Source organism: Cydia splendana, chromosome 4 (genome assembly GCF_910591565.1).
Source record: "Cydia splendana chromosome 4, ilCydSple1.2, whole genome shotgun sequence".
In the NCBI taxonomy this organism is placed as follows: Eukaryota; Metazoa; Arthropoda; class Insecta; order Lepidoptera; family Tortricidae; genus Cydia; species Cydia splendana.
Window position 1 is genome coordinate 7,780,873 of NC_085963.1, and position 27,868 is coordinate 7,808,740.

At 44.8% G+C, this 27,868-nt stretch overlaps 1 protein-coding gene across 1 annotated transcript; it reads left to right on the forward strand.

Annotated features, from left to right (window-relative positions):
- Positions 1-60: 60 nt before the first annotated feature.
- On the forward strand, positions 61-21,364 carry LOC134789583 (uncharacterized). Its single transcript, XM_063760153.1, has 20 exons — positions 61-81; positions 472-599; positions 851-1,001; positions 2,331-2,457; positions 2,985-3,138; positions 3,965-4,182; positions 4,828-5,209; positions 5,718-6,007; positions 6,583-6,809; positions 7,448-11,435; positions 11,816-11,930; positions 12,069-12,187; positions 13,976-14,087; positions 14,406-14,538; positions 14,772-14,984; positions 16,331-16,425; positions 16,549-16,709; positions 17,266-17,396; positions 18,754-19,110; positions 20,150-21,364. The coding sequence occupies exons 1-19, from the start codon at positions 61-63 to the stop codon at positions 18,919-18,921; spliced, it is 6,933 nt and encodes a 2,310-aa protein (XP_063616223.1). The 3' UTR covers positions 18,922-19,110; positions 20,150-21,364.
- The last annotated feature ends 6,504 nt before the right edge of the window (positions 21,365-27,868 follow it).

Consider the following 27,868-nt stretch of genomic DNA (forward strand, 5'->3'; position numbering starts at 1 on the left):
CACTCGAAGAAATATCAAACTTTGATCTCTTTTTGTACAAATAACTATTACGAGGCCATCATGTTCGCCAACATAGCGAAAGTAAACAATTGATTTAATATTATCAACATGGGCGTTTTTGGCAGTGACCCAAACAAGCCCATATGACAAAAAATTGACAAATCATTCTATGGTCTCTGAATTGTGACAGTAGCGCCACAATCCAATCAAATGTTTGTAATTCTAGGTCCCATTTTGTGACGAAGGGTGGTGTAATTGCTGTATTTATTCCATGAATCAACTTCATTACCTTATTATGATATGAATTGAATTGGTATCTAATACTCTTAGGCAAAAAATTATAACCATTTGTGAGGTATGCGACTACGTTGGTAAAATTGTCAATTTATGAGGTATGTGTGAAGGAAACATTCAGCTGATTTTTGTTTACTATTAGACTCATTTATTGCAATTTAGACTTTTTATTTTCAGATATGTATTCATTTGAAGGGGATTTTCGGCGTAAACCGCAACAAAACTTGTCCGGGGCCAGTGCTCAGCGTAAAACCAACCGAGATGCTCTCATTCTCCAGACTCAACAACAAAGACAAAAACGAGAGGTACGTTTACGATTATTATTCTACTAAGTACGCTAGGGAAAAACCTGTTTTAAATCAGCCATAGGTCTAGCTCGAAATTTAATACATGATGTCCTGTCCAAAAAATTGTTTAAGTACTTACATTTTTTTCCTTCCTTAATGACTGAAATATATAACTGTGTAGATCACAAAATTAAAATATAGATATGATTGTTTAAGGAGCACAGGAAACGCCTCAATAGCACCATTAAAATCCAAGCATATGTGAGAAGTTACCTGACTAGGAAACACTGCAAGCAGAGTGAACGGGAGCAGTTTGACAACATATTCCCTAAAGTTAATGCTGATGATATTGATCTGTTGTGTGCACTGGTTGTAAAAATTCTGTTCTTTTACGATGGAAAAGTTGATTCCTCTAGACTGGTATGTATTTTAATTTCAATAGTATACTTAGCAGTGTTTACTTTTGTAAACATTTTTTTCTGAATACTGAGTCCAAGCATGTTGTAAAACAATTTTTATCTGGAGTAGCAAAGTTTATTTGGTTCTTATGAAAAGATTGATAGGATGCATAATAAATGTCCTTGACTCATTCAATAGTACACAAAGTTGGTATACTTTTGAAATATTGGTGACAATGCAATATATGTGGATGGTGTTTAGCAAAAATGTGTCAACCCACATTCAATTTGCAATAAGATGTCAACTCAAAAAACTGACACTTGAGGTTGACATTTTATTGCAAAATGAATGTGGGTTGACACATTTTTGCTTAACACCATCCATGTGTAGAAAGTAAGTGATAGAAAAATGCAACCTCATTGAGTTTATGTTTGTTAGAATTGTTCACTGAGTAGTAAATGCTTGTTGAAAGAAAAATACAGTTTTAAGTTTAACAGCTGTATAAAAAAATTTTTTTTGAATAAATAACTTATTTATGCTGTAAGAAAATTAGCATAATAACATTAATAACTAATAAGAGCAGGAAACCTGACCTAGAAAATATGTTTTGGTAAAAGTAGCGAAACTGCAATATTTGGATGCCAAAGTACTGATTATTTAAATGGTTACAGGTCTCAGTTTCCCAATTGTTGTTAAAACAATGGCGAAAAGTTTTTCAAAATGGAGGCTGTTATATTCAAATAAGAAGGTTACTTGTCCTACACCTGCGGCTGTTAAAAGATGGATCAGAGGTATGGCTAGGCTATGATGTATCCATTCAATATTATTTTGATTAATCGTACTAGCAAGTATAGCAGTCCTAAACATTCAAATGTTCATTACATTCACAGTATACTTAGCAAATTTTCTGTAAGACAAAATCCTCAGGTGACAACCAAAACTCATTAGTTACTACCACAAGTTAATAGCCGTAGTGAACCATATTAATACGTCAATAAGGTTGATTTTTGTTCAATATTTTTTAGTATTTAATGAGTTTTGCTTGTCACCTGACGAAATATAGTATCACATGGCTAGAACATCCCTTTGCTTGCCATTCTAAATGATCAAAATTCGACTTATCTAATTAATGAATTCATCATCATCATTGGCCTTAAAGTCTATTGCAGACAATAGAAACAGTGTCAAGTAGCGACAACGTTTTTCATGGCTGTGTAAGCCAATATGGGAGCGGCAAACTCGCCCACAAGCTTGGCAGGTGTCATGTGCCCGTGGCGAACAGATGTCGTTCTGAATAATGAATGAATGATTAATGAATTAGATAAGTTTTAATCAATTGGCTGTTTGCAGGTACCTTTAGCTGTGCCACTCAGAATGTTTGAAGTATTCACTTCTGTCAATTCAGCAGAAAATTCTATGAACTCCGACGAAGTATTGAGCAATGTTGCTGGAACATTTTTGTATTTAGTAAAAAGAGGTAAGTCCAATTTGTTTACTTTACATTCACCTGTCAGATCTTAAAATTATCATGTACTATTGAAATAAATATGCAAATCTATTGACCATCTATTCTCCTATTGTATCATGTAAAATAATTAAACATTCTTGTATATTGTAGAAAATTTTAAGAATGAAGTACTTAGTTGGAAAGTTCGAATTGTTCTTGTAGTACCTAACACCACATTTTTTACATCTCCATATTTTCCATAGGCTAATAAACTGATCTATGAGACTGACGGGAGAAGCAGAAAACAACTGTAAACCTTTCTTTTATTGCTAACCACCACATAACATACACACAGCTGCAAAAGTGCGTACAAACAGCAGCACTTCTAACTGTACATTGGTGGACCTTATTACAAAAGGCATAAGGTCGACCGATGTACAGTTAACAGTGTTGGCAATGGTACCCAAGGAATTCCATTCATAAAGTAGGTACGGTAGGTATTTTTGCAGCTCGCTGTACGTGACATTCACAAAATTTACCATAAGTGTCTTTTCCAGGCTATTTTACGGAGCTACGGGAGCTGTTATGCCGGAAGACGCCCCCGCTGTACGGGCCCTCTCCTAACCCGCCCACGCCTCTTTGCGGAGCCCTGCTGGACCTTATTCAGAGGCCTCTCAATCTGACCACGCACGTTGACGTCAGTGGATATGAGTAAGTAAAATAATACCGAGGACCTATCGCGGACTACTTTCGACGTGTTTCCTCTCTGTCGCACTTGTAAATTCGTACTTAAGTGTGACACAGAGGCTACACGTCGAACGTGGTTCGCGGTAGGCCCTCTGTTTATAAGAAAGCATAGACTTTATTATGTCAAGAGGCCAGCTGTATATGTAAGGCCAGAGGCCCACCCTCCAGCGACCCACCTACTATAGGGAGCCCTGCTAAGGCCTAGATTGGTATAACATTGTATGTAATATTTGATCTCAAATGCGTGAGTAAAACATGAAAAACCCGTGGAATCGCCTTACATGCTTACGTTTATTATCCCTTCGTCGATTGCTATTGTAATATGACTGGTTACGCGGCGATTCCCCGGGAAATTCCAGTAACTGGCATAATGACGGATGGACTAATTTAAATAAAAATAAACACATTTTTTTTCATTAAGATTTGCAAAATATCGCTGGTGGCCTAGCGGTAAGAGCGTGCGACTTCAATCCGGAGGTCGCGGGTTCAAAATCCGGCTCGTACCAATGAGTCTTTCGGAACTTACATAAGAAAAATCATTTGATATTTTATAGTTGCTTTTCGTTGAAGGAAAACATCGTGAGGAAACCGGACTAATCCAAATAAGGGCTAGTTTCCCCTCAGTGTCAGATGGCAGTCGCTTTCGTAAAAACTAGTGCCTAAAATGTCAATTCTTGGGATTAGTTGTCAAGCGGACCCCAGGCTCTAATGAGCCGTGGCAAAATGCCGGAATAACGCAAGGAAGAAGAAGACATTAAGTCTTTTATTTACTGTTTTCTGCCTTTCTCAGTAACATGGTGATGTCAGAATTCGCATCAGCATTCCTCTGCAACCCGTACCCCGAGCCGGTGGAGATGTACATAATCCCAGCACTGTCCGTGGACAGCAGAAAGTTCCCATTCCTGTCCCTCGTGCAGTGTCTACGGGACGAGACCATATTCAACAAGAGAGTGCTCAATGATTCGTGGCTTCTGCATTCTGTGCTTTCACTAGAACCTCCAGGGTTTGGTAAGTCTTTCGCATGTAACCTGGGTTTCGCAAATTAGCTTACTTTACATTCAAAGGTCCCAAAAAGTACCTAATATACTGGATTGATTTTACTGCTGTAGCCAATGTGGAAAATAATCAACAATTGATATACACGGTGGCTAAAAAATAACTGCATTCCCGTTGCCAGGGAGGTTTTGGGATTATACTGAGCAACTTTTACTATGGGACTAACCCCCCAAAAAAAAAAAAATCCCCTAGATCGCGAAAAAAAAAATTAGGTTGTTTCATACATTTTGGCTGGTCCATTTTCTATGGGAGGGTAAGTTTTTTTTTCGCGATTTCGGAGTTGGTCCCATAGTAATAGTTAGTCCCTGGCAACTGGAATGCAGTTATTTTTTATCCACCCTGTATAGTTTTATTCTACCTTTTTTATACCTTACTGCCAAATTCAGAATATTGTATTGGAGGATATAATCAATCTCTCAGTAAGTAACACTAAATAATGACAGTGCAGCTGTATGTATGCCTTTAATTAACGATGGTAATTTAGTTATTTCAACCTAATGACACCCTAATGTGTATATCAATACGAATACCGATGCAGCAACAAAAATGGTCATACTAATTTGATTATACTGTTTTATATACGATTTTCTCTTGCAGCGAACGAAATCCGCAATATAAACAACACAAGACTGCCAAACAATCCCATCGTCCTAGACTACCTTAAAATAATAGCCCAGCTCACCGTGAACGTGTGCAATAAACAAATAACTTACGAATACGAAGACTCCTTGTACAGCCAAGAGACTGCGGCAGATAAAGACGACGATAGCGACAGTGAGACAGAACCGAATCCAACTTCTGTACGAGAGCAGATGTTGCTCACCCGTTGTATAGAAATCCTGAATGAGCCGGATAGATGCGTGATGGCTACGTGCTCGCAGGTAACAGAGAGTGATCTGAGTGAGGACTTCTTGGATTGTTTGTCGAAGATCTGCCATAATTTGCTGCTGAGTCACAGGATGGCGTTGCATAAATATAGGTGAGTTGCAATGAATTTACATAGCAATCGTTCGAATTTCTTGGCTACATCGTATCTTCGCTTGCTTAGGTAGGACCCCAACTTCCCCATGTGAGTCTTGGTAAAATGACGCGACAATATTAAGAATTATAGGACATATTATAGGACATTTTTTTAAATAAAATTCTAGCGTTCTGTCTCTGAAAGTGTGAGAACGCATAGTGAACGTACCTAACCTAATATGCGGTCTCTATCTCACCTCGTTGTCTCGCTCGTTGTTCGCGTCTAGATTTGGAAATTAATGGCCGACTGGATGTAAAGTAAATTAAATAAAAGTCAATATTTTGATTTTACCATAGTTAGAGTAAGAGAGAAAAATCGATAATGCCTTTAAATAAAGTTGAAGGGGTCAATACCTAGAGATCCGTCAGTATTAGTATAACTTATTTATCCAATTCGGCTTATTACCATTCGTAGCATGTAACGAATGGAATCAAGAGAGGTATTTACAATTTTTTTTAATTTCCAGATTACTATACACCCTCGCTTTCAAGCCCATATTCCTGCGAGGCCTATGGCACTGGCTGAGCCACATGAGCCACGAGTCGTCGTTCGGCGGGTCGGCCACGCCGCTGCTGTCCGCGCTGTCCCGCGGCATGGGCGCCGACTCCACCGTGCTCGGCGTGCACCGGCTGCTGGCGCCGCTGGCTGTCTTCTGCGCGCTCTTCTCGCTGCTCATCGGCACGCTGCACGACACCGAGTTCTGCAGGGACGTCGATGATGATGATAGCATGAGCTGCAACTCCATATTTAATAACGGTCAGTGTACGAAGCTAGTTAGCCTCAGTACTTTTTGTACTGAGACTGACTGAAGTAGCGTGATAAAAACGATCGTTTCCGAGAATATACGATGGGAAAGGATAATTCACTACATCTGTACTGGTAAAACGTAGTATAATATGTACGGCCTACTATTTAATATGAACGACTGTACACGATATCGTTTTCAGTATAAACCAAACGAAGGTCAATCATGTATGCCCTTAAAGGGCAATCGATTTAGCTGAAAACTGTTCTGATGGTTATCAATGCATGGAGCCAAATTACAAAGATTTCTCCGAAACCATACTTTTTGTTGAACGGTTCAGCCAGCAGTTTTTGAAAAATCTTAGCGCTTATTTAGATCATAATATGGTTGTCAAAAAATACGAATATCAATCTTGAGGTCTTTCGGTCGGGCACGCAAGCAAAGCAAAGCAACTTGGGTTCGGAGAAGGACCTTAAGGTCCTATCATTGGCCTTCGTTTGAACTATACTGAACACGACACCCTGTATGATAAGTAGGGAATACTTTTATGCCACCAGACACCACTGTCTTTCCATTCCTTTTACAGACATCAGCGTATCTCACTTACCCACCGGCGGCGGCGGCCGCGTCCATGCCTTCGAGTTCTCAGAGCTCGGCGGTTTATGCCGGACGCTCCGTCAAGTCTGCCTCGGGCTGGTGGAACTGGCCTATCCGGAGTCCCGGCCGGCGGTCAACACACAGTATCGGGATGCAGTCGGAGCGCCTATAGAACTGGCAGGCAGTCAGACGCCTGCCTGGTCGCATTTATTCAAGGTAAGACTTGATAGTAAATGTTTCACATATGAGGCAGTGTAGCCACACCTTCGAGTTATCTAACTGCGGTGGTTTGTGTCGGACGCTCCGGCAAGTCTGTTTCGGGCTGGTAGAACTGGCCTATCTAGTGTCCCGACCGGTTGTGTGCACCCAGTGCCGGGATGCGGTCGAAGCGCCTCGCCTACAGAGTTGGCCGGCAGTCACGCGACCTATTTAATGTTAGAACTAATATGGAACAGGAGAGGCTGTAAGCCATCGAGTTATTTGAGCTCGGTGGCTTGTGCCGGTCTCTCCCGCGGATGTGATTGTACTTGTCTAAGGCCAGAAGTAAAAATTTGGTAACCTCATGAGGGGAAGTAGCAGCTGTGCAATGCTGCAATAATCCGCTTGGGAAAACGGATTGCCATCTTTATTAAGGTAATAAAAATGGCATTTTATTAAGGTATAAGTAAAAATCATGGATTGAGTTTTCTTCGAATTCCTTGAAAATACTTTTGAAGTACTGTAACTATGTATATATACATATACCTTGACGAGACAATGTAGGTACATATTAGCAGTTTTTGTAACTACTACTATTTGATTGGCAAGCCCGATTTTCCCGACTTGTATATCGTCATATTGTATTGTTGTTTCAGGTGTGCACGCACCTCCTGCGTGCGCTGTACGTGCGCGACTCGCGGCTGTGCTTCATGGCCGGGGGCTCGTGGCCGGTGCGGGGCTGCGTGCCCGAGGGCGCGGCCGCGGTGCTGGTGGTGGCGGGCACGCACGTGCGCCCCAACCCGCGCCAGCTGCGCCGCCCGCAGCATCTGCACCACGCCAGGGACCAGGGTGAGTACTCCGAGGGAGAGAGACAGACGAGTGTAGTGACGTGGTCGGTGCGGGGCTGCGTGCCCGAGGGCGCGGCCGCGGTGCTGGTGGTGGCGGGCACGCACGTGCGCCCCAACCCGCGCCAGCTGCGCCGCCCGCAGCATCTGCACCACGCCAGGGACCAGGGTGAGTACTCCGAGGGAGAGAGACAGACGAGTGTAGTGACGTGGCCGGTGCGGGGCTGCGTGCCCGAGGGCGCGGCCGCGGTGCTGGTGGTGGCGGGCACGCACGTGCGCCCCAACCCGCGCCAGCTGCGCCGCCCGCAGCATCTGCACCACGCCAGGGACCAGGGTGAGTACTCCGAGGGAGAGAGACAGACGAGTGTAGTGACGTGGCCGGTGCGGGGCTGCGTGCCCGAGGGCGCGGCCGCGGTGCTGGTGGTGGCGGGCACGCACGTGCGCCCCAACCCGCGCCAGCTGCGCCGCCCGCAGCATCTGCACCACGCCAGGGACCAGGGTGAGTACTCCGAGGGAGAGAGACAGACGAGTGTAGTGACGTGGCCGGTGCGGGGCTGCGTGCCCGAGGGCGCGGCCGCGGTGCTGGTGGTGGCGGGCACGCACGTGCGCCCCAACCCGCGCCAGCTGCGCCGCCCGCAGCATCTGCACCACGCCAGGGACCAGGGTGAGTACTCCGAGGGAGAGAGACAGACGAGTGTAGTGACGTGGCCGGTGCGGGGCTGCGTGCCCGAGGGCGCGGCCGCGGTGCTGGTGGTGGCGGGCACGCACGTGCGCCCCAACCCGCGCCAGCTGCGCCGCCCGCAGCATCTGCACCACGCCAGGGACCAGGGTGAGTACTCCGAGGGAGAGAGACAGACGAGTGTAGTGACGTGGCCGGTGCGGGGCTGCGTGCCCGAGGGCGCGGCCGCGGTGCTGGTGGTGGCGGGCACGCACGTGCGCCCCAACCCGCGCCAGCTGCGCCGCCCGCAGCATCTGCACCACGCCAGGGACCAGGGTGAGTACTCCGAGGGAGAGAGACAGACGAGTGTAGTGACGTGGCCGGTGCGGGGCTGCGTGCCCGAGGGCGCGGCCGCGGTGCTGGTGGTGGCGGGCACGCACGTGCGCCCCAACCCGCGCCAGCTGCGCCGCCCGCAGCATCTGCACCACGCCAGGGACCAGGGTGAGTACTCCGAGGGAGAGAGACAGACGAGTGTAGTGACGTGGCCGGTGCGGGGCTGCGTGCCCGAGGGCGCGGCCGCGGTGCTGGTGGTGGCGGGCACGCACGTGCGCCCCAACCCGCGCCAGCTGCGCCGCCCGCAGCATCTGCACCACGCCAGGGACCAGGGTGAGTACTCCGAGGGAGAGAGACAGACGAGTGTAGTGACGTGGCCGGTGCGGGGCTGCGTGCCCGAGGGCGCGGCCGCGGTGCTGGTGGTGGCGGGCACGCACGTGCGCCCCAACCCGCGCCAGCTGCGCCGCCCGCAGCATCTGCACCACGCCAGGGACCAGGGTGAGTACTCCGAGGGAGAGAGACAGACGAGTGTAGTGACGTGGCCGGTGCGGGGCTGCGTGCCCGAGGGCGCGGCCGCGGTGCTGGTGGTGGCGGGCACGCACGTGCGCCCCAACCCGCGCCAGCTGCGCCGCCCGCAGCATCTGCACCACGCCAGGGACCAGGGTGAGTACTCCGAGGGAGAGAGACAGACGAGTGTAGTGACGTGGCCGGTGCGGGGCTGCGTGCCCGAGGGCGCGGCCGCGGTGCTGGTGGTGGCGGGCACGCACGTGCGCCCCAACCCGCGCCAGCTGCGCCGCCCGCAGCATCTGCACCACGCCAGGGACCAGGGTGAGTACTCCGAGGGAGAGAGACAGACGAGTGTAGTGACGTGGCCGGTGCGGGGCTGCGTGCCCGAGGGCGCGGCCGCGGTGCTGGTGGTGGCGGGCACGCACGTGCGCCCCAACCCGCGCCAGCTGCGCCGCCCGCAGCATCTGCACCACGCCAGGGACCAGGGTGAGTACTCCGAGGGAGAGAGACAGACGAGTGTAGTGACGTGGCCGGTGCGGGGCTGCGTGCCCGAGGGCGCGGCCGCGGTGCTGGTGGTGGCGGGCACGCACGTGCGCCCCAACCCGCGCCAGCTGCGCCGCCCGCAGCATCTGCACCACGCCAGGGACCAGGGTGAGTACTCCGAGGGAGAGAGACAGACGAGTGTAGTGACGTGGCCGGTGCGGGGCTGCGTGCCCGAGGGCGCGGCCGCGGTGCTGGTGGTGGCGGGCACGCACGTGCGCCCCAACCCGCGCCAGCTGCGCCGCCCGCAGCATCTGCACCACGCCAGGGACCAGGGTGAGTACTCCGAGGGAGAGAGACAGACGAGTGTAGTGACGTGGCCGGTGCGGGGCTGCGTGCCCGAGGGCGCGGCCGCGGTGCTGGTGGTGGCGGGCACGCACGTGCGCCCCAACCCGCGCCAGCTGCGCCGCCCGCAGCATCTGCACCACGCCAGGGACCAGGGTGAGTACTCCGAGGGAGAGAGACAGACGAGTGTAGTGACGTGGCCGGTGCGGGGCTGCGTGCCCGAGGGCGCGGCCGCGGTGCTGGTGGTGGCGGGCACGCACGTGCGCCCCAACCCGCGCCAGCTGCGCCGCCCGCAGCATCTGCACCACGCCAGGGACCAGGGTGAGTACTCCGAGGGAGAGAGACAGACGAGTGTAGTGACGTGGCCGGTGCGGGGCTGCGTGCCCGAGGGCGCGGCCGCGGTGCTGGTGGTGGCGGGCACGCACGTGCGCCCCAACCCGCGCCAGCTGCGCCGCCCGCAGCATCTGCACCACGCCAGGGACCAGGGTGAGTACTCCGAGGGAGAGAGACAGACGAGTGTAGTGACGTGGCCGGTGCGGGGCTGCGTGCCCGAGGGCGCGGCCGCGGTGCTGGTGGTGGCGGGCACGCACGTGCGCCCCAACCCGCGCCAGCTGCGCCGCCCGCAGCATCTGCACCACGCCAGGGACCAGGGTGAGTACTCCGAGGGAGAGAGACAGACGAGTGTAGTGACGTGGCCGGTGCGGGGCTGCGTGCCCGAGGGCGCGGCCGCGGTGCTGGTGGTGGCGGGCACGCACGTGCGCCCCAACCCGCGCCAGCTGCGCCGCCCGCAGCATCTGCACCACGCCAGGGACCAGGGTGAGTACTCCGAGGGAGAGAGACAGACGAGTGTAGTGACGTGGCCGGTGCGGGGCTGCGTGCCCGAGGGCGCGGCCGCGGTGCTGGTGGTGGCGGGCACGCACGTGCGCCCCAACCCGCGCCAGCTGCGCCGCCCGCAGCATCTGCACCACGCCAGGGACCAGGGTGAGTACTCCGAGGGAGAGAGACAGACGAGTGTAGTGACGTGGCCGGTGCGGGGCTGCGTGCCCGAGGGCGCGGCCGCGGTGCTGGTGGTGGCGGGCACGCACGTGCGCCCCAACCCGCGCCAGCTGCGCCGCCCGCAGCATCTGCACCACGCCAGGGACCAGGGTGAGTACTCCGAGGGAGAGAGACAGACGAGTGTAGTGACGTGGCCGGTGCGGGGCTGCGTGCCCGAGGGCGCGGCCGCGGTGCTGGTGGTGGCGGGCACGCACGTGCGCCCCAACCCGCGCCAGCTGCGCCGCCCGCAGCATCTGCACCACGCCAGGGACCAGGGTGAGTACTCCGAGGGAGAGAGACAGACGAGTGTAGTGACGTGGCCGGTGCGGGGCTGCGTGCCCGAGGGCGCGGCCGCGGTGCTGGTGGTGGCGGGCACGCACGTGCGCCCCAACCCGCGCCAGCTGCGCCGCCCGCAGCATCTGCACCACGCCAGGGACCAGGGTGAGTACTCCGAGGGAGAGAGACAGACGAGTGTAGTGACGTGGCCGGTGCGGGGCTGCGTGCCCGAGGGCGCGGCCGCGGTGCTGGTGGTGGCGGGCACGCACGTGCGCCCCAACGAAAAAGGACGCCAGGAGGTAGCCCTTATGTGGCTAACCCTAAAAACGCCAAACTTGTCGTGTTTCTTGTTTGAGACTCTTCTTTAATTTGTACCCTTATTGAAGGCGACATGGGCCTAATCCGATGTGTGAAATAAATATGGTATTGTCAAGATCGTGTAGTCTTTTCTAATGCTAAAACTCGGAACTTAACCTGGTGAAATAGCTCTATAAAATTCAGCTTGAAATACACGATACATTTCTAATATTTCCATTATCTTGCAGACGAGGGACCGCCGCTAACAATCAAAGAGCTCCGAACAGTCACTATTCTAAGAGAAATCCCGTTCGTTGTTCCGTTTGCCACGAGAGTCCTTATTTTCCAAGGATTACTTGTTAGGTGAGTTTACATACACACATACATAATTTTTCTTTGCGCTTGTTTGAAATAAAAAAAATACAACTACTTTTATTTATTAATTATGTTTAAATTTATCTGTAATTTATAATTCCTATTTCATTACTTTTATTATTCCAGAGAAAAGCACGACCACTGGTATGAAATGTCAAATTTCAACGAGGGACCTTCAATAAACATTAGCGTACGACGGACGCATCTATATGAAGATGCTTTTGACAAACTCAGTCCTGACAATGGTAAGCCAACAAATTAGTACATATTATAAGTGTTTACTTTACTGATAAACATTTTGTTAATTGATAATAAAACATTGCTTTCGGCCATTTGATTTTGAACTATATTCAAAGCTCGCCAGCTCATGCCATAAGATTGAAATCTTCTTTTTAGGGTTCCGTACCCAAAGGGTAAAAACGGGACCCTATTACTAAGACTCCACTGTCCGTCTGTCTGTCTGTCTGTCTGTCACCAGGCTGTATCTCATGAACCGTGATAGCTACTAGACAGTTAAAATTTTCACAGATGTATTTCTGTTGCCGCTATAACAACAAATACTAAAAAGTACGGAACCCTCGGTGGGCGAGGCCGACTCGCACTTGTCCGGTTTTTATTTCTGCTTAAAATATCTACACCTGTTTTATTACCCACAATTCTGATTAGTTTTATTATATTGGGCAGAGTGCAGAGAATGAAACCAAATGTAGTAAACTCGACTTTGATCGGGTGTTATTTGCATTACTAATTAGTACACTTTAGAAACGTTACAAATAGTTACGCGTGTAGAATAATAATGAAATTAATGACGTAGCAATAGATACGTTGTACCTAGTACAATCATTTAAATTTTAACAATACTTACGATATCCCATGAAATAATAAGTACCTATACAAAATATTTTATGTAAAGGTATATTTTACTCCGTATTTTGTTTTAGTTCAAACTGAAAAGTTTTCAAAGTGAAGCCAGAAGTCAATATATTTCTAGGGATTGAGTTATATCCGGCCGTTGGGAATTTCTGTCAGTCTGGGAATCTAATCACATTTTTAACTTGACATTGATTGTTGTGTCTCGTCGGTATTATCATCTAGTTATATTTAATGGTTTAGTCCTAGATCAATAGGGAATATTATGCGAAACTGCGTAGGGGGCGCTACTACCACAATTAGTCAGAATCTAAGGGTCTACCGCAAACGAGAGAGTCGAGATTTTGTTATCTAACCTCTCTTGCATATTCCAGCGATAAAGAGGCAGATAGCTGAGTTTCGGTTTTCGCGTTTCCCGGTAGGCCCTTTGTAAACAAACCGCCTTGATGTAACAATGTCATATTTTATTGTCTGTGAGAACTTGTCAAATAACAGTTAAAGGCACAGTATGTATAAGTTACTCTATGGTTTACGATGGGTGCTAGTGCTGCACTCTGCCGCCAGAACATTGCAGTAATACTCCCAATAGGCTAGATGACAAATTTTCATTTATGGTATGAATCGATCAGGTTTGTTTTTAGGATCAAATGTCTATATGGGACCCATTGCATTAAAGCAATACAAAAGTCAGAAATGATAGTCAAACTCCGACAGTCGTACTTCACTCGCAAAACGCTCTTAACAAAACGATAAGTGACCGTGATGTCAAGGTCACTGAGAGTCCATCTTGAAGTATGGACAAAATAAGAAAATTGCGTTTTTGTCTTTTTGTCGGTGAAATATTGCGTTTATGTATACAGTTGCTAAACAATCTTTTTGATAAAATGTAAGGAATCGAATGGTATCCTTACTTATTTCCTTTTTGAAAGTTAAAAAAAACTTATATTTTGTAACTTTCAGGTCCTGTATTTTTGTATTATTTTCATATATTATTTTAATATCCACATTATTGTGATAAATTGCTCATTTGCTATCTATTTTACTAGATTTTGTTATAAAATTCAACATGTGTCATCATCCCTATTCCACTACTTGTAGCTAGAGAAGTATCTCGAAATGATCACGACTCGTCGGACTGGGTAAACACCGCGGTATTGTTACAGAGCCGGACATGAAGCTGAAGCTGCGCGTGCAGCTTATCAACCAGGCTGGTGCTGAGGAGGCGGGCGTCGATGGCGGCGGACTGTTTAGGGAATTCCTTTCAGAACTACTCAAGTAAGTGACATGAAAATGCCTTATATCACTACATCTTATAGAACAAAGTCCAGTGCCGCGTCTGTCTGTTTGTGTGTTTGTTTGGCGATAAATTAATAAACTACTGAACGGATTCTCATCGGTTTTCATCTATCAATATAGTGATTCTTGAGGAAGGTTGAGGTGTATAATTTGTTAACCCGTGTGAACCCCACCGGGGTTTATCTATAAACTTATTGTTAAATTATTATTTTTCGAGTTTAGTTGGCGTTTGTGTTGTTTCTTGTGGCGGTTTATGTAAATGCAATACGTCAATTTAATTATATAATTTTGTTTCAGATCGGCTTTCGACCCTAATAGAGGCTTGTTCAGGCTGACGAAAGATAACATGCTGTATCCCAATCCTGGGGTACATTTACTATATGACGACTTCCCTATGCATTACTATTTCGTTGGTCGAATGCTTGGAAAGGTAAGCGTTATGAATATAATAATGATATCATTATCATTTAATGATCGAAGATAATATTGTTACTAGCTTGATGTCTTTTGAAAGCTTTTTATGATAGTTATCTGCTATACCTAATAGCTCTGTTTACAGTTATCCCTAGGATGCTGCGGAAATCCGTACGATTAATACAGAAGTTAGGCTATAGAGCTTTTCATTCCTATCAATTAGTATATTTACCATAAGTTTAATTTCAGGCGTTATACGAGAACCTACTAGTGGAACTGCCGTTAGCGGAATTCTTCCTCGGGAAGCTGTGCTCCTCCCGTGAACCTGACGTGCACGCGCTGGCCTCTCTAGACCCGGCGCTGTACCGCGGCCTGCTTATGTTAAAGTCACATCGGCGGCAGGACGTGCCTGACTTGGGGCTCGACTTCACGATAGTCAGCGACGAGCTAGGGGAACAGCGGGTGAGCAAACACCTAGTCTTGTAGTACAACTGCAGCAGGTACTCTGAATTCTTCCTCGGGAAGCTGTGCTCCTCTGGCGAGCCTGACGTGCACGCGCTGGCCTCTCTAGACCCGGCGCTGTACCGCGGCCTGCTTATGTCAAAGTCACATCGGCGGCAGGACGTGCCCGACTTGGGGCTCGACTTCACGATAGTCAGCGACGAGCTAGGGGAACAGCGGGTGAGCAAACGCCTAGCCTTGTAGTACAATTGCAGCAGGTACTCTGAATACTTCCTCGGGAAGCTGTGCTCCTCCCGCGAGCCTGACGTACCCGCGCTGGCCTCTCTAGACCCGGCGCTGGGCTATAACCGCGAAAATCGAAGTTCGCAAATTGCGGGCATTATTCTCTGTCACTATAATTACGCCTTCATTGGAGTAAAAGAGAAAGATCCCCGCAATTTGCGAATTTCGGTTTTCGCGGTAGCCCCTCTGTACCGCGGCCTGCTTATGTTAATGTCACATCGGCGGCAGGACGTGCCCGACTTGGGGCTGGACTTCACGATAGTCAGCGACGAGCTAGGGGAACAGCGGGTGAGCAAACGCCTAGTCTTGTAGTACAACTGCAGCAGGTACTCTGAATTCTTCCTCGGGAAGCTGTGCTCCTCCCGCGAGCCTGACGTGCACGCGCTGGCCTCTCTAGACCCGGCGCTGTACCGCGGCCTGCTTATGTTAAAGTCACATCGGCGGCAGGACGTGCCCGACTTGGGGCTCGACTTCACGATAGTCAGCGACGAGCTAGGGGAACAGCGGGTGAGCAAACGCCTAGTCTTGTAGTACAACTGCAGCAGGTACTCTGAATTCTTCCTCGGGAAGCTGTGCTCCTCTGGCGAGCCTGACGTGCACGCGCTGGCCTCTCTAGACCCGGCGCTGTACCGCGGCCTGCTTATGTTAAAGTCACATCGAAGACAGGACGTGCCCGACTTGGGGCTCGACTTCACGATAGTCAGCGACGAGCTAGGGGAACAGCGGGTGAGCAAACACCTACCCCCTTATTCATAGAACTTTACGGGCCTGATTTAGTTAAATTATGTTTTATCTCTTTCTTACAAATACATAAGTCAAAATGACAGATAAAGACAAACGATTATTAGTTAATTGAGGGTTGTAGCGCGTTTATGGATAAGTGGGCTAGTCTTGTAGCACAATTGTATTACAATTACTACGAATTCTTCCTCTGTAAGATGTGATGTAGTCCAACCAATTCATATGGTGATGTTAGCGTTACTTCCGTACCTTATACATATGTCGGTCGTGAGTCGTGTGCGATTTCATTATAAAATTTTTCCATCATGTTACTTTTGTTACAGATAGAAGAATTAAAACCCGGCGGATCTAACATTCCAGTTACTTCTGAAAATAGGATAGAATACATTCATTTAGTAGCCGATTACAAATTAAACAGGTAAACCGTTGCAATATTCGCGAATACTATTTATTTCATCCTCAATATTTAATGCATTTTAATAAATCCTTATTATACCAATTACCGTTGTAACTTACGAATAAATTTGTTTCTTATTCGTAGGCAAATAAGATCGCAGTGCAATGCGTTCAAACGCGGTCTGACATCAGTAGTAAACGCGGAGTGGCTTCGAATGTTCTCATGCCGAGAACTGCAACTGCTCATATCGGGCGCGGAGGTGCCGATAGACCTGGACGATCTGAGAGCGCACACACAATATGCTGGTGAGATGTCGTTCTTATTGTCAGGGTTATAAGGTTGTAGTCCACCTGACGAAGGTTGATTATACTTTGGTGGCTCTGAATGTTCTCATGCCGAGAACTGCAACTGCTCATATCGGATATCGTTCTTGTGGTGAGATAGATAAGGTTGTAGGGCAATAATAATTGAATAGGCTAGTGAATATGGGTGGCGCTGAATGGTCTCCGCAAAAAGAAATAAGCAAGTACAACAAGTCACCAACAATACAAAACTCGTCTGGTGTTTCCCTCTACGAGACATGCTCGGGAGATGGTGAAGATGTTGACGCTTCGACGTCCGCCAGGCGCCAGGGGAATGTCATATAAGTTGAACTTAAAGGCCAGAGCACACCGGCTGCGTGTGTGTGACGTGCACGTGCGCTAAAATGTTGGAGCCGCACACGCACACGTCACGCAAACGGTGTGCCGTCTCTCATAAGGACCTGTATACTAGAACACGCACGTGCACGTCTACGCACACGCATCCGGTGTGCATAGGCCTTGTTGTTGAAGTTGATGAAGAGTTGATTGTTTTTGGCAGGCGGTTTCTCCGCGACGCACCCAACGGTGCAGTGGTTCTGGAAAGTGGTGGAAAACTTCGCGGACGCGCAGCGTCGGCAGCTACTCAAGTTCGTCACCAGCTGCTCGAGGCCACCGCTACTGGGTTTCAAGGTTGGTCTGAATCATATGAGAGAGAGAAGCGCTAAGCTAAGCTAGTTTTATCTTCGCTGATGGAGAATGTTTTCCTTTCTGTAGGGCTCGCCTCTTTATCACCTGTCACCATGCCCGTCACGTTCTAACAACTATGTAAGTGCAAAAGTGACGCATGACGTGACAGGTGACAAAAACATGACCATGATACCGCCGCTGATTGGCAGTTTGAACACTGGATTGTGAGCTATCAGAGATTGATATGTGAATTTATTTTATTCACACGGTATCTGCATCCACACGTGCGGTCACGATAAAAGTATTACTGTGCCCTTAAGAGTTCAACCTAATTTGATAGTTAAATACTTATCGTTATGAAATGTCCTGTCCTGTATACAGTAAACTCTAAAGTCCTTGACGGAAAGTAGGTACCTTGCGCGAGATAATTGTTGATCCTTAATTCCTTAATAGCCGCATACTTGCCACCGGTCGGACAGTTATTTGAATATACAAGCTAGTGTACTCAAGTTCCTTAAACCCCTTGAGTCCGGACAACATATCGTCTCCGAAATGCCAATCAAAATTTATTTCTAAGTTGGAACCTTGGGGGTTGTTGTTGTTTTTTAGCTGGCAAATTTAGACCTCTAGTACTTCAGGGATTAAAATTTGCTACAAGTATGAAGTTGACTATACAGGATGATTCAGGAGACGTGAGCAGGACTAACACTGCGCTTTTCGTAAACTATAAGCAACTGTTTCGTATCAGTATTAGTGAGGTTAACGTTAATTTTCTAGTCGTGTTGAAAAAAAAAGTTATTAATTTATTTACGACATGCATGGTCACCCTAAAATTAGAATACTAAACTACCGATATTCTGTGTCAAATTGAATGTCATCACGGTCTGGTTACTTTTGAAAACTCGTATCGCACTCAAGTATGACAGTTTATTTTCTTCGTAATCAATATGCTGTCATTACGGTTAAAGAGGTTTTATAATGTTTATTAATTAGGTCTTGTAGGGTGACCATGATTGTAGAGAATTAAATTTGCCCTCACCAAAAAGTAAAAAATACGAAAAAGTGTGATTGTTTCACCTAACTACGACGGTGATCGATCAATTATCAGTTACTGAGTGTGCAGGATCAGTCCTGCTCACGTCTCATGAATCACCCTGTATAATGAAACTAGCGACCCGCTCCGGCTTCGCACGGGTTAACAAATTATACACCTAAACCTTCCTCAAGAATCACTCTACTAATAGGTGAAAACCGAAAGAAAATCCGTTCAGTAGTTTTTGAGTTTATCGCGAACATATAAACACACAGACAGACGCGCGGCTGTTTTATAAGGTGTAGTGATTAGGATATTCGTGTACAGGACCTCCAGCCCCCGTTCTGCATCCAGTCAGCGGGCGCGTCCGACCGCCTGCCGTCGTCGTCGACATGCATGAACCTGCTCAAGCTGCCCGAGTTCCACTCCGAGCAGCAGCTCCACGAGAAGCTGCTCTACGCCATACAGGCCGGCGCCGGCTTCGAGCTCAGCTAAAGTGAGTTACAATGACACCTATACCTCCAGATCCGTTCTGAATCCAATCAGCGGGCGCGTCCGACCGGCTGCCATCGTCGTCGACCTGCATGAACCTGCTCAAGCTGCCCGAGTTCCACTCCGAGCAGCAGCTCCACGAGAAGCTGCTCTACGCCATACAGGCCGGCGCCGGCTTCGAGCTCAGCTAAAGTGAGTTACAATAACACCTCCAATACCTCCAGATCCGTTCTGAATACAATCAGCGGTCGTCGTCGAACGCCACCCGTCGTCCTCGACCTGATTCGAGTTCGGGTAAAGTGAATAACTGTTTTAATTTGTATCCGCTACTAGGGAAAAGTAATTTCCAGCTGTTACAACTGAAGTGAATAATTATGTGGTAACTATAAGGCTAGTTATAAGGCCATCACATTCGTTTTAGAAATATTTAAAACATCCCAGCTTTTCTGCTCTTTAACCTGTCAACTTCCACCGTCATGATATCGCGAAGGCTGTAGCCTGTAGCCTTCGCGATATCATGACCTTACCTTATACCTTCCACTGATATGAAATCTAGTCAATTTGTCAATTTATAAAAAAACTAATAAACCCCTAGGAGGTTTTGCACAATTTTATTCGAATTACTTTAAAACGATGCAATGAACGAATACACCGTGGGCATGTGTTACAAACAGAAGTTTCTTTAGAATTAATTTGATTAATTTCATTAGAAAGTGACCTCCACTTTTTTATAAGTAAGAAGCTTGCAAGAAACGGGCCCAAAATTTTATTAACACGCATTTCAACCTCTACTCATCAAAGCCGGAAAAAGAGCACTGCGGACTTTTATCTTATATAAATCTAGTCTACCTAATTGCTATACTGAATAAATACTTTTAAACCACGACCTTAACGCGATGTTGGATTGAATAAACTTTTGAATGTTATGTTACGATGAAGATAAATAAAGAAAATAAGAGAATGAATCGAACCACTTTTCCCGTCAATGTAAGTTATTTATTATGTAGTTACTGTAGGCAGTGGTAAACATAATACTTACAGAGAGATTCACCTAAGCTGCACATTGTATAAGTGACGACCTGTCGTAAGATAAAATTGATCGTATTTGAATATTATCAGATATATTTTTTATGTGACTCGTGCGATTCATGCAGCTTCGGTATCGATTTGTATTTCCATAGCATAACTTTCTATTTAGTAAAAAGTATTTAAAACATATTTTTCTTTTCAGGTCGGAGAACAATGTTGTATGCGTGCAAATAACTTAATGAATTATTTTGAAAGATTTTTCATAAATAGTACATCTAAATGTGATAATATTATATCTAATGACGTTCAGTGTCTTATTGTGTAAATAGTAAAATGTTACCCGATCCATACACTCACTTTATTTTAAGATCATGCATATAATCTTACGATTGCAGTATGTTTATTTTTTATGTTCCTATTTTATTTATAATAAAATATCTTGACTTATTTAAAATATTTGGCATCATCACACGAAGCGGGTTTACTTATATATTTGACTGGTTTTCGAAAAATGGGACTATAAAGCGACTGGTCCTTACGCTATTATTTGCGATGCTCCAATACAAATTCGTTGAGGCTTAGCATATCGCATTATGGTCCCTTTTGGCTAGCAACGACTCATTAGACCATCGTTTTAATATCGTTTTATGTGACACTACTTCTACGTGTAAATATAATGGCAAACGCCCTACTTGTGTAATTAGCTAGTCCGGATTGATACTGTTTTATTTGACGTGTAAAAGGAAGTGAATTATTATGAAATTTCGAATGCAATTGTACATAGTCGTAACGGCTGTTGAGTTGAGGCAAAATTCTTGCACATCAAAAAATGTCGAGGCAATATGAATTACGATCATGTATTTTCTGATGCGAAACTCTGCGTATCAAAGTCAAGATAAATCTTCTAAAATCGTGTTATAACTGTTGGTTTGTTGTTTTGTGTTCAATGCGGTGAGTAAAATTGCTTGACTCTCCGTGAATTATAAAATTGCTTAATTCTCCGTAAATATTTTGTATTGACGACGAAAAATACGCAATTTGTTTCTTAAACTGTACCTTTAAAAGGTCAGCAACTAGGCAGACAGTACGATTGCTCAGTTACTAACTGTCGTGGTCAGAAATAACTTGGTAAGTAATACAGTCTAATTAACAGCAGAGCAATGTTGATCTCATTAAAATTTAAAATTGCTTAAAATACTTTTTATTCGTTTTTTTTTATATTGAGAAACAGGCCAAGAATCTTGACTCGACTAAACAGCCGTTAATTAGTTCAATGGATGGGTATAGATGCATAGATATATTTACCGTGTCGGTCTGGTACCTGTATATTATATCCGTGACAATTTGTGTCAAATTTGCGTTTTTATTTTAGATTATATATTTTAGTACCTATTTAATAAAGTTGTCGTACCCTTCACCCATGTCTTTTTTTTACTCAAACCTTTCGTACAAAAAATATATTTTACTTTTTTTTTTACAAATTGGCATTGTTCCATAGAAAGCTGAATAAGGTGTCCCAACTGTTTACCTCGCCTACCATAAACCTAGCATAAAACCGTAGTTTTCAAAAGTTACAATTAATTTCTCAGTAAAGGGGCACGGCCCTGCCGTTGTTGATGTGATAGGAAATCTTTTGCGGTCAAAGGGTTAACAGCCCTCTACACCATCGCCAAGCGTCATTTAATAAAGGCCCGGCCATAAACACGTAGGTATCTGCTCATCGTAACGCGCTGTGAGCGAGTGTAAAGATAATCGTGATAATAGCTCCGCTTGACGGACGATCGTATCGGGACCACCGGTTGCGACTCCGTATTCGTCCTGCGGCAACGGCCTTGCTCTGTGCAAGGTTTATCGCAGATGCGAGGGAATTCCCTGGTTGAAATGCCAATTGGGTATGGCGAAACTGAAGTGGCGGTGGGCTATGGGCACGTCGAAGACGGCTCATGGTACAAGAGGCTGCTTTATTGGACACTTTGGTACCCATGACGATATCAATAAAAGAACAGCCTGAACAAAATGGTCCAAAAGCGCAGAACCGAGTGAATAAAAATTAAGGCCTACATGAATATGATTGGGAAAGGTTAAAAATATGATTAGGAAAATCGCTAAATGCGCTCGAATGCGACTTATACCGCTCAATGGCTCCAATAGTCCTCGTTGCCTACCGAGATTCGGTGCATGTGCGGCGCTAAAATTTAATGTAAGTAGGTATGTACCTTGACTACCTTGTGTATGTAGGTACCCTTGAACGATATTTTAGCGAGAAAAGCGAGTGCTAAGATCATGGTGATAATAGCTCGCGCGGACCGCATGACGGACGATCGTAATACGATCGATCGATACGGACGATCATCGTATCGTGATCGCCGGATGAGACACTACAAAGTATAAGTACCTACCTAATAATAATGAACAATAATGTCAGCCTATAATACGTCCCTTGTTGGGCACAGGTCTCCTCTCATGCGCGAGACGGCTTGGGCTATAGTCCCCACGCTAGCCCAATGCGGATTGGGGACTTCACATACACCTTTGAAATCTTTGAATTTCTTCGCAGATGTATGCAGGTGTCCTCGCGATATTTTCCTTCACCGAAAAGCTAGTGGTAAATATCAAATGATATTTCGTACATAAGTTCCGAAAAAATCATTGGTACTAGCCAGAATTTTACCCTCGACCTCCGGATTGAAAGTCGGACGTCACGTCTTATCTACTTGGCCACCACCGCTTACGTCTTTAATATGTCTATCGTGAGATTGTACAAAAACTCCATGTCCTACGTTTTTTTTTAATAGACTGTATGTAGGTACCTACAAGTTTTGTTGAGATTCCATTTAGATATGAGCATTGAACATGTTGGATGCGTAATGTCGTTGTATGTACGAGTAACTATTATCTACCTACCTACTGCAAATGCATATGTACTTACTGCAAATGCATCCATATAAAAGGCTATCAGTCTTATATTTTACATAAAACCGTTGAGTATGCAAAGTGAAACCTAAAACGACAGCATTTCATGAATAGTAAATTTAATCTTCGGATCGGTGAAGAATTTATTACGGAAGTTTATCACGGGATCAATCTAATGGGATTAGTATGGAGTAGGTCAACCGGCGGCGGCGGTTACGTGCGGTACATACTTGATATCGTGAGTTATGACTGCGGGTTGCTGCGGGCGAAGGTGACCGAAACAATTGTCTTGGGATCACTGACATTATTAGGTAAGTTAGGTACCTACATGTTACGTCCAGTTGCACAAAGCAAGTCAATGATGATATCATAGTGATATATTGTAATGACGTAAATGACCCTGAGAGTATCCCGTGGTAGTTTTGAAGATTACGATGGTCGCACTCGTTTTCGTGGCAGCGTGATAATGAAAGTGGCTGTCTCTTTCAATTTTGCGGTGTTAAAGAGTGACATACCTTATCACGTGAACAATTCCTGCCCACAGGTTTTGTTGTCTAACAAGATACGTAAAAATATTATAACACGGTTGCGGCTACCACGGCGACGGTGTGATAACCGCCTAAAGCTTGTAGGTTCCTGGTGGGTTCAAAAACCAGGAAGGTTCAAATCCTCAGCCTTTTACCTAGATTGTACACCAGTGTATCAATAAAATTTATGCGTATGTATGTCAGTCATCCTTCATTTAAAAATTACGCATGGTCGCCACAAGCAAAATAAGTAGAAATATCTTGTTTAAGTATTAATTTACCATACGTATGTTTTGACGTTCCATTTGTTACTGGAGTACGCAAGAAAAATACCTTTCTTAACATGAAGTCTTTATCCATCGTTGATGAAGATTAATTATGGTAAAAACAATGTTTCGTTACAACATCCACTTAAAAATGTTTGGCCAGATACCTAAGCATGAAGTCGTTAATACAACTTGAATCTTGAGTGTTTTCATGAACCAAATAAAGTAGCATTTCTTTAGTTTCATTGCTTCATCCCATCTACTTTATGTACATCAAGGTCAGAATTAAAAATAGGAAAATTTGTATGTTCAGTCGTACGAGGATATACCTAGGTGCCTCGGTCTTACTAAATAAAGACGTTTATACTGCCGCAATATGATTAAATTAACTCGTATAGAAGGTACTAAAACTACCGGTTACATTTGAGCCTGTAATGGCCCAGACTACTGAGTCATAAAACAGATTTCGTTATGCAATCAAACTCTTAATGACCAGTATAATCTGAAAGGCACGCATTTATTTCGGTTAGGATTCTGTAAGGAAGTTTTCTATTTATAAACACGTCCAGAGGAGCTAGCTTGTAATGAACCCGATCATTCATGAAGATTGAAGAGCCGATACGGATTCAATTAAAGATTTATTGCCAATACACACGTTAACGAGCTCCTAGCCCGGCTCATTTACCTCGGCCATACAATGTTTAATAAATTGTGCGTCTAATACGTAACCGTGAACTTGGAGGTTGCGGTGATCAATAACAGGCATTAATATTGGCTTAGGTGCATTCATCGGGAGGGAGTATGGGGCCAGTCGCCGCCATTAGCGACTGGACAGTTGCAATCAATCAGCGCTGATGAATGAGGTTCGCGGGACAGCCGCGGCGGCCGCCACCCGCGGTAGCGCGCCGTTTATGCGCTTTTAATGTGGCTTACCCATCTACTTAGTAGGTACATAACATTACCGATCTGACACTGGCATGAATAATAATCAACCTACTTAAAGTAGGTACTTTACGATGACGAGCTAAAAAAGAGGCGAGATACCTAAAGGCTGGAAAAATAAAGGGCAAGACAGATCTTAGGGAAGTCCCCAAATTGAGTACCAAACTATTTGCGCAGAAAAGTAACCATGACAGTACATAAGAATCATAAGATACTAACTTTTAAGCTAGTTAGCTTACCTTAGAGTTACCTTTCTTTATCATCAATTCATCAGCTTTAGCTGAAGCCGATTTAACTTGACGTCATTCAAACCATTCTCGTTTTATACGGCATAATAATCATTGCCGGGTACTTTTGTAACCATTGACAATTACTCAACGTCTCATAAATTACAGTTAATTACCAATGAAAACTGATTGACCAATTGTGGCACCACAAACCTCCGACCTGGCAATAAATATCAAATTTCAAAAGTACTTATAAAAAGCCCACGCAAATCGACTGTTACCTTAACAAAGTGCCGGATAAAGAACCATTTTCCAGCTCTGAGGATCGTGGAACCGTGTGATGAAACGCATAACTCTTCTTTAGTGCTCTTTAGGCTGGCCTACGATTGAAAGAGTTTGTACGTCGAGATGAAGTATGGGGCTGACAGCCGTGAGTCACCGGCCACCGAGCTAGCGCTCAATTCTTTATTTAAAATGTCGTATAAACAGTTGAAACTCTAAAGTTCATAGGATCTCTTGGAATAGCTGCTGCTACGTTCAATATCAATGAAAGATTAAACGATGGCCCATCCGACCGTAATGTGAATCAAATGACCGCCCCATATAACTATTAATAATATAAATTAAATGCAGACTACGTTTATGAATAACACGCCTGGATTATTCTGTTATGCACGTAAAATTAGTTACACATTAGTTCGCACTTAAGCGGGCCCAGAATTCTTGATATTCATAAATAAATGTCTTTCTGGCAAACTATAGATACCTACTTCGTAAGACAAACCGACATTTACCATATTCAGAGCCTAGAGAGCTGATTGGTCACCGGTTCCAATTGATCTCTGAAGGTTCCTAGATTAAAATTTCAGTAAATATATTATGTACTCGTAGTCCATCCACAGCAACAATTTGGTCTTAATGCTAACATTATACTATCTTAACAAAAGAACAGTTTGGATTTAGAAAAAATAGATCTACTACTCTAGCAATTCATAGTCTACTTAATACTATAACCAAATGCCTTGACTCAAAAAAACCAGTTCTATCTATTTTTATGGACATGTCAAAAGCATTCGACTTTGTCTGTCATAAAACCCTCTTATCAAAACTATACGCATATGGAATAAGAGGTTTGGCACATGATCTAATAAAATCATACCTAAATCAAAGACAGCAGCTTACAGAAATCTACCATATTAACAAAGATAAATTAGAAATAAAAACAATGTCGGAATCTAGAATAGTAGAATACGGCGTCCCGCAAGGGAGTATACTAGGACCGTTATTATTCATATTATACATCAATGATCTTCCGTGTGTCGTACAACATCAAACGGTGCTTTTTGCTGACGATTCCACACTTATAGTTGAAGCAAGTAATGACGAAACATATGAAACACAAACTAACAACGCCGTCAGTAATGTCATAGAATGGCTTGATAAAAATAATTTAAAGGTCAACGTAACCAAGACAAAAGTTATGCAGTTTTATCTATCTCAATCACAGGAAAAGGACATGACGATAATGTATAAGGGACATATTATAGAGCAAGTTAATGAATTTAAATTTTTGGGAATTACAATTGATTCTAATGTTAGCTGGAAAACACACATAATGGATATTTGTAACAAAATTAGCCGATATATATACGTTTTAAGAAACCTAACAAATACAGTTTCATAAGCAACTGCTCTAAATGCCTATCACGCATATGTAGCGTCAAATTTACGATACGATATAATACATTGGGGAAATGCCGCTGCAACACATATATTGCCTCTATTTAAAATACAGAAAAAGTGCATAAGAGCAATGTCTTTTTTAAAACAAAGAGATTCATGCAGAACTCACTTTGTCAAATTAGGCATATTAACGCTGACCTCAACTTACATCTTAGAGTCCTGCATATTTATTCAGGAACATATGGAACTATTTAAAAGTCACACATGCCAATTTCCTAGGAAAGCCAAAAATGTATTTAATATTCTACCCGATCACATTCCTAAAACTAGCTTTTATGACAATTCTTTTTTTGTTATGGGACCTCGAATGTTCAACCACCTATCGAATGAAATAAAAGGCTTACCAACACCTTCATTTAAACGACACCTAAAGGAATTACTTGTAAGAAAAAGTTATTATGACATAAAAGAATTTTTTGATGATAATTTTGACATTTAAACTTAATAATAAGAAATTGGGATCTCGTTTTGATATGTAATTAGTATTAACAAATTCATAATTATTATATGTTGTTGTAATTGTTGATGTAAATTATTATTATTGTATGTTTTGATGACGTTATGTTAGTTAAAATTTTTAATTATGCATGTAGTTTAAGAATATTGTACGCCTTAAAGGCAGGTTATAATGGACATAAATATTTTAGAACATGTGTATTACCTACATATAACTCACAATAAAGAAATTGAATTGAATTGAATTGAATATAACGTGTAACATGTAACGATTACCAATAATCGTTACACGAATAAGAAATTAGATGAAGTCGGATGCAGTTAATCGTCACGTGAAAATCGTTGTTAAAATCTAGTAACCAATATTCACAGCGCGGTCAACTTAAGTCTAGCCGTCGTAAAGATTCCTTCTAATAGTTAGTGTTTAGACTTACCAACGACGTCATAATGAGAAATCGGCAAGTAGTACATTGCTCATTGTTGTTGAGTTTTGTATAAAGTAGATGTTGAGGAACGCAAATAAATGGTTCATTAAAACAAGGTAATTTACATTCAATTTTTTTCGTATTTTGCGTGTTCTTTTACCGCCATTAGCAACATCGTGCATCGCTTTAGTTTAGCAGTCCACTCACGCGTGGGCACGCGCGACCACGCTCCGTGCCGATTGTCCTGCCAATTCGATGCTCAATTCATTTGCAACATTGTCCTAAACTGCAATATTACATGGAAAGTCACCGCCATGAGACGGCGACGGCTGAATAAGAATGTGCTGCCAATGCCTGGTTTCACTGAACTTGTTACAGACCTACAATGCACGATTTACCAAAGTTTAAAGACCCGAGACGTG

Coding starts and splice junctions, on each gene's coding strand:
- LOC134789583 (XM_063760153.1), top strand. CDS start 61: ATGTTCGCCAACATAGCGAAA. Junction 14,088..14,405: donor TTCCTTTCAGAACTACTCAA/GTAAGTGACATG, acceptor ATTTTGTTTCAG/ATCGGCTTTCGACCCTAATA. Junction 14,539..14,771: donor TTGGTCGAATGCTTGGAAAG/GTAAGCGTTATG, acceptor GTTTAATTTCAG/GCGTTATACGAGAACCTACT.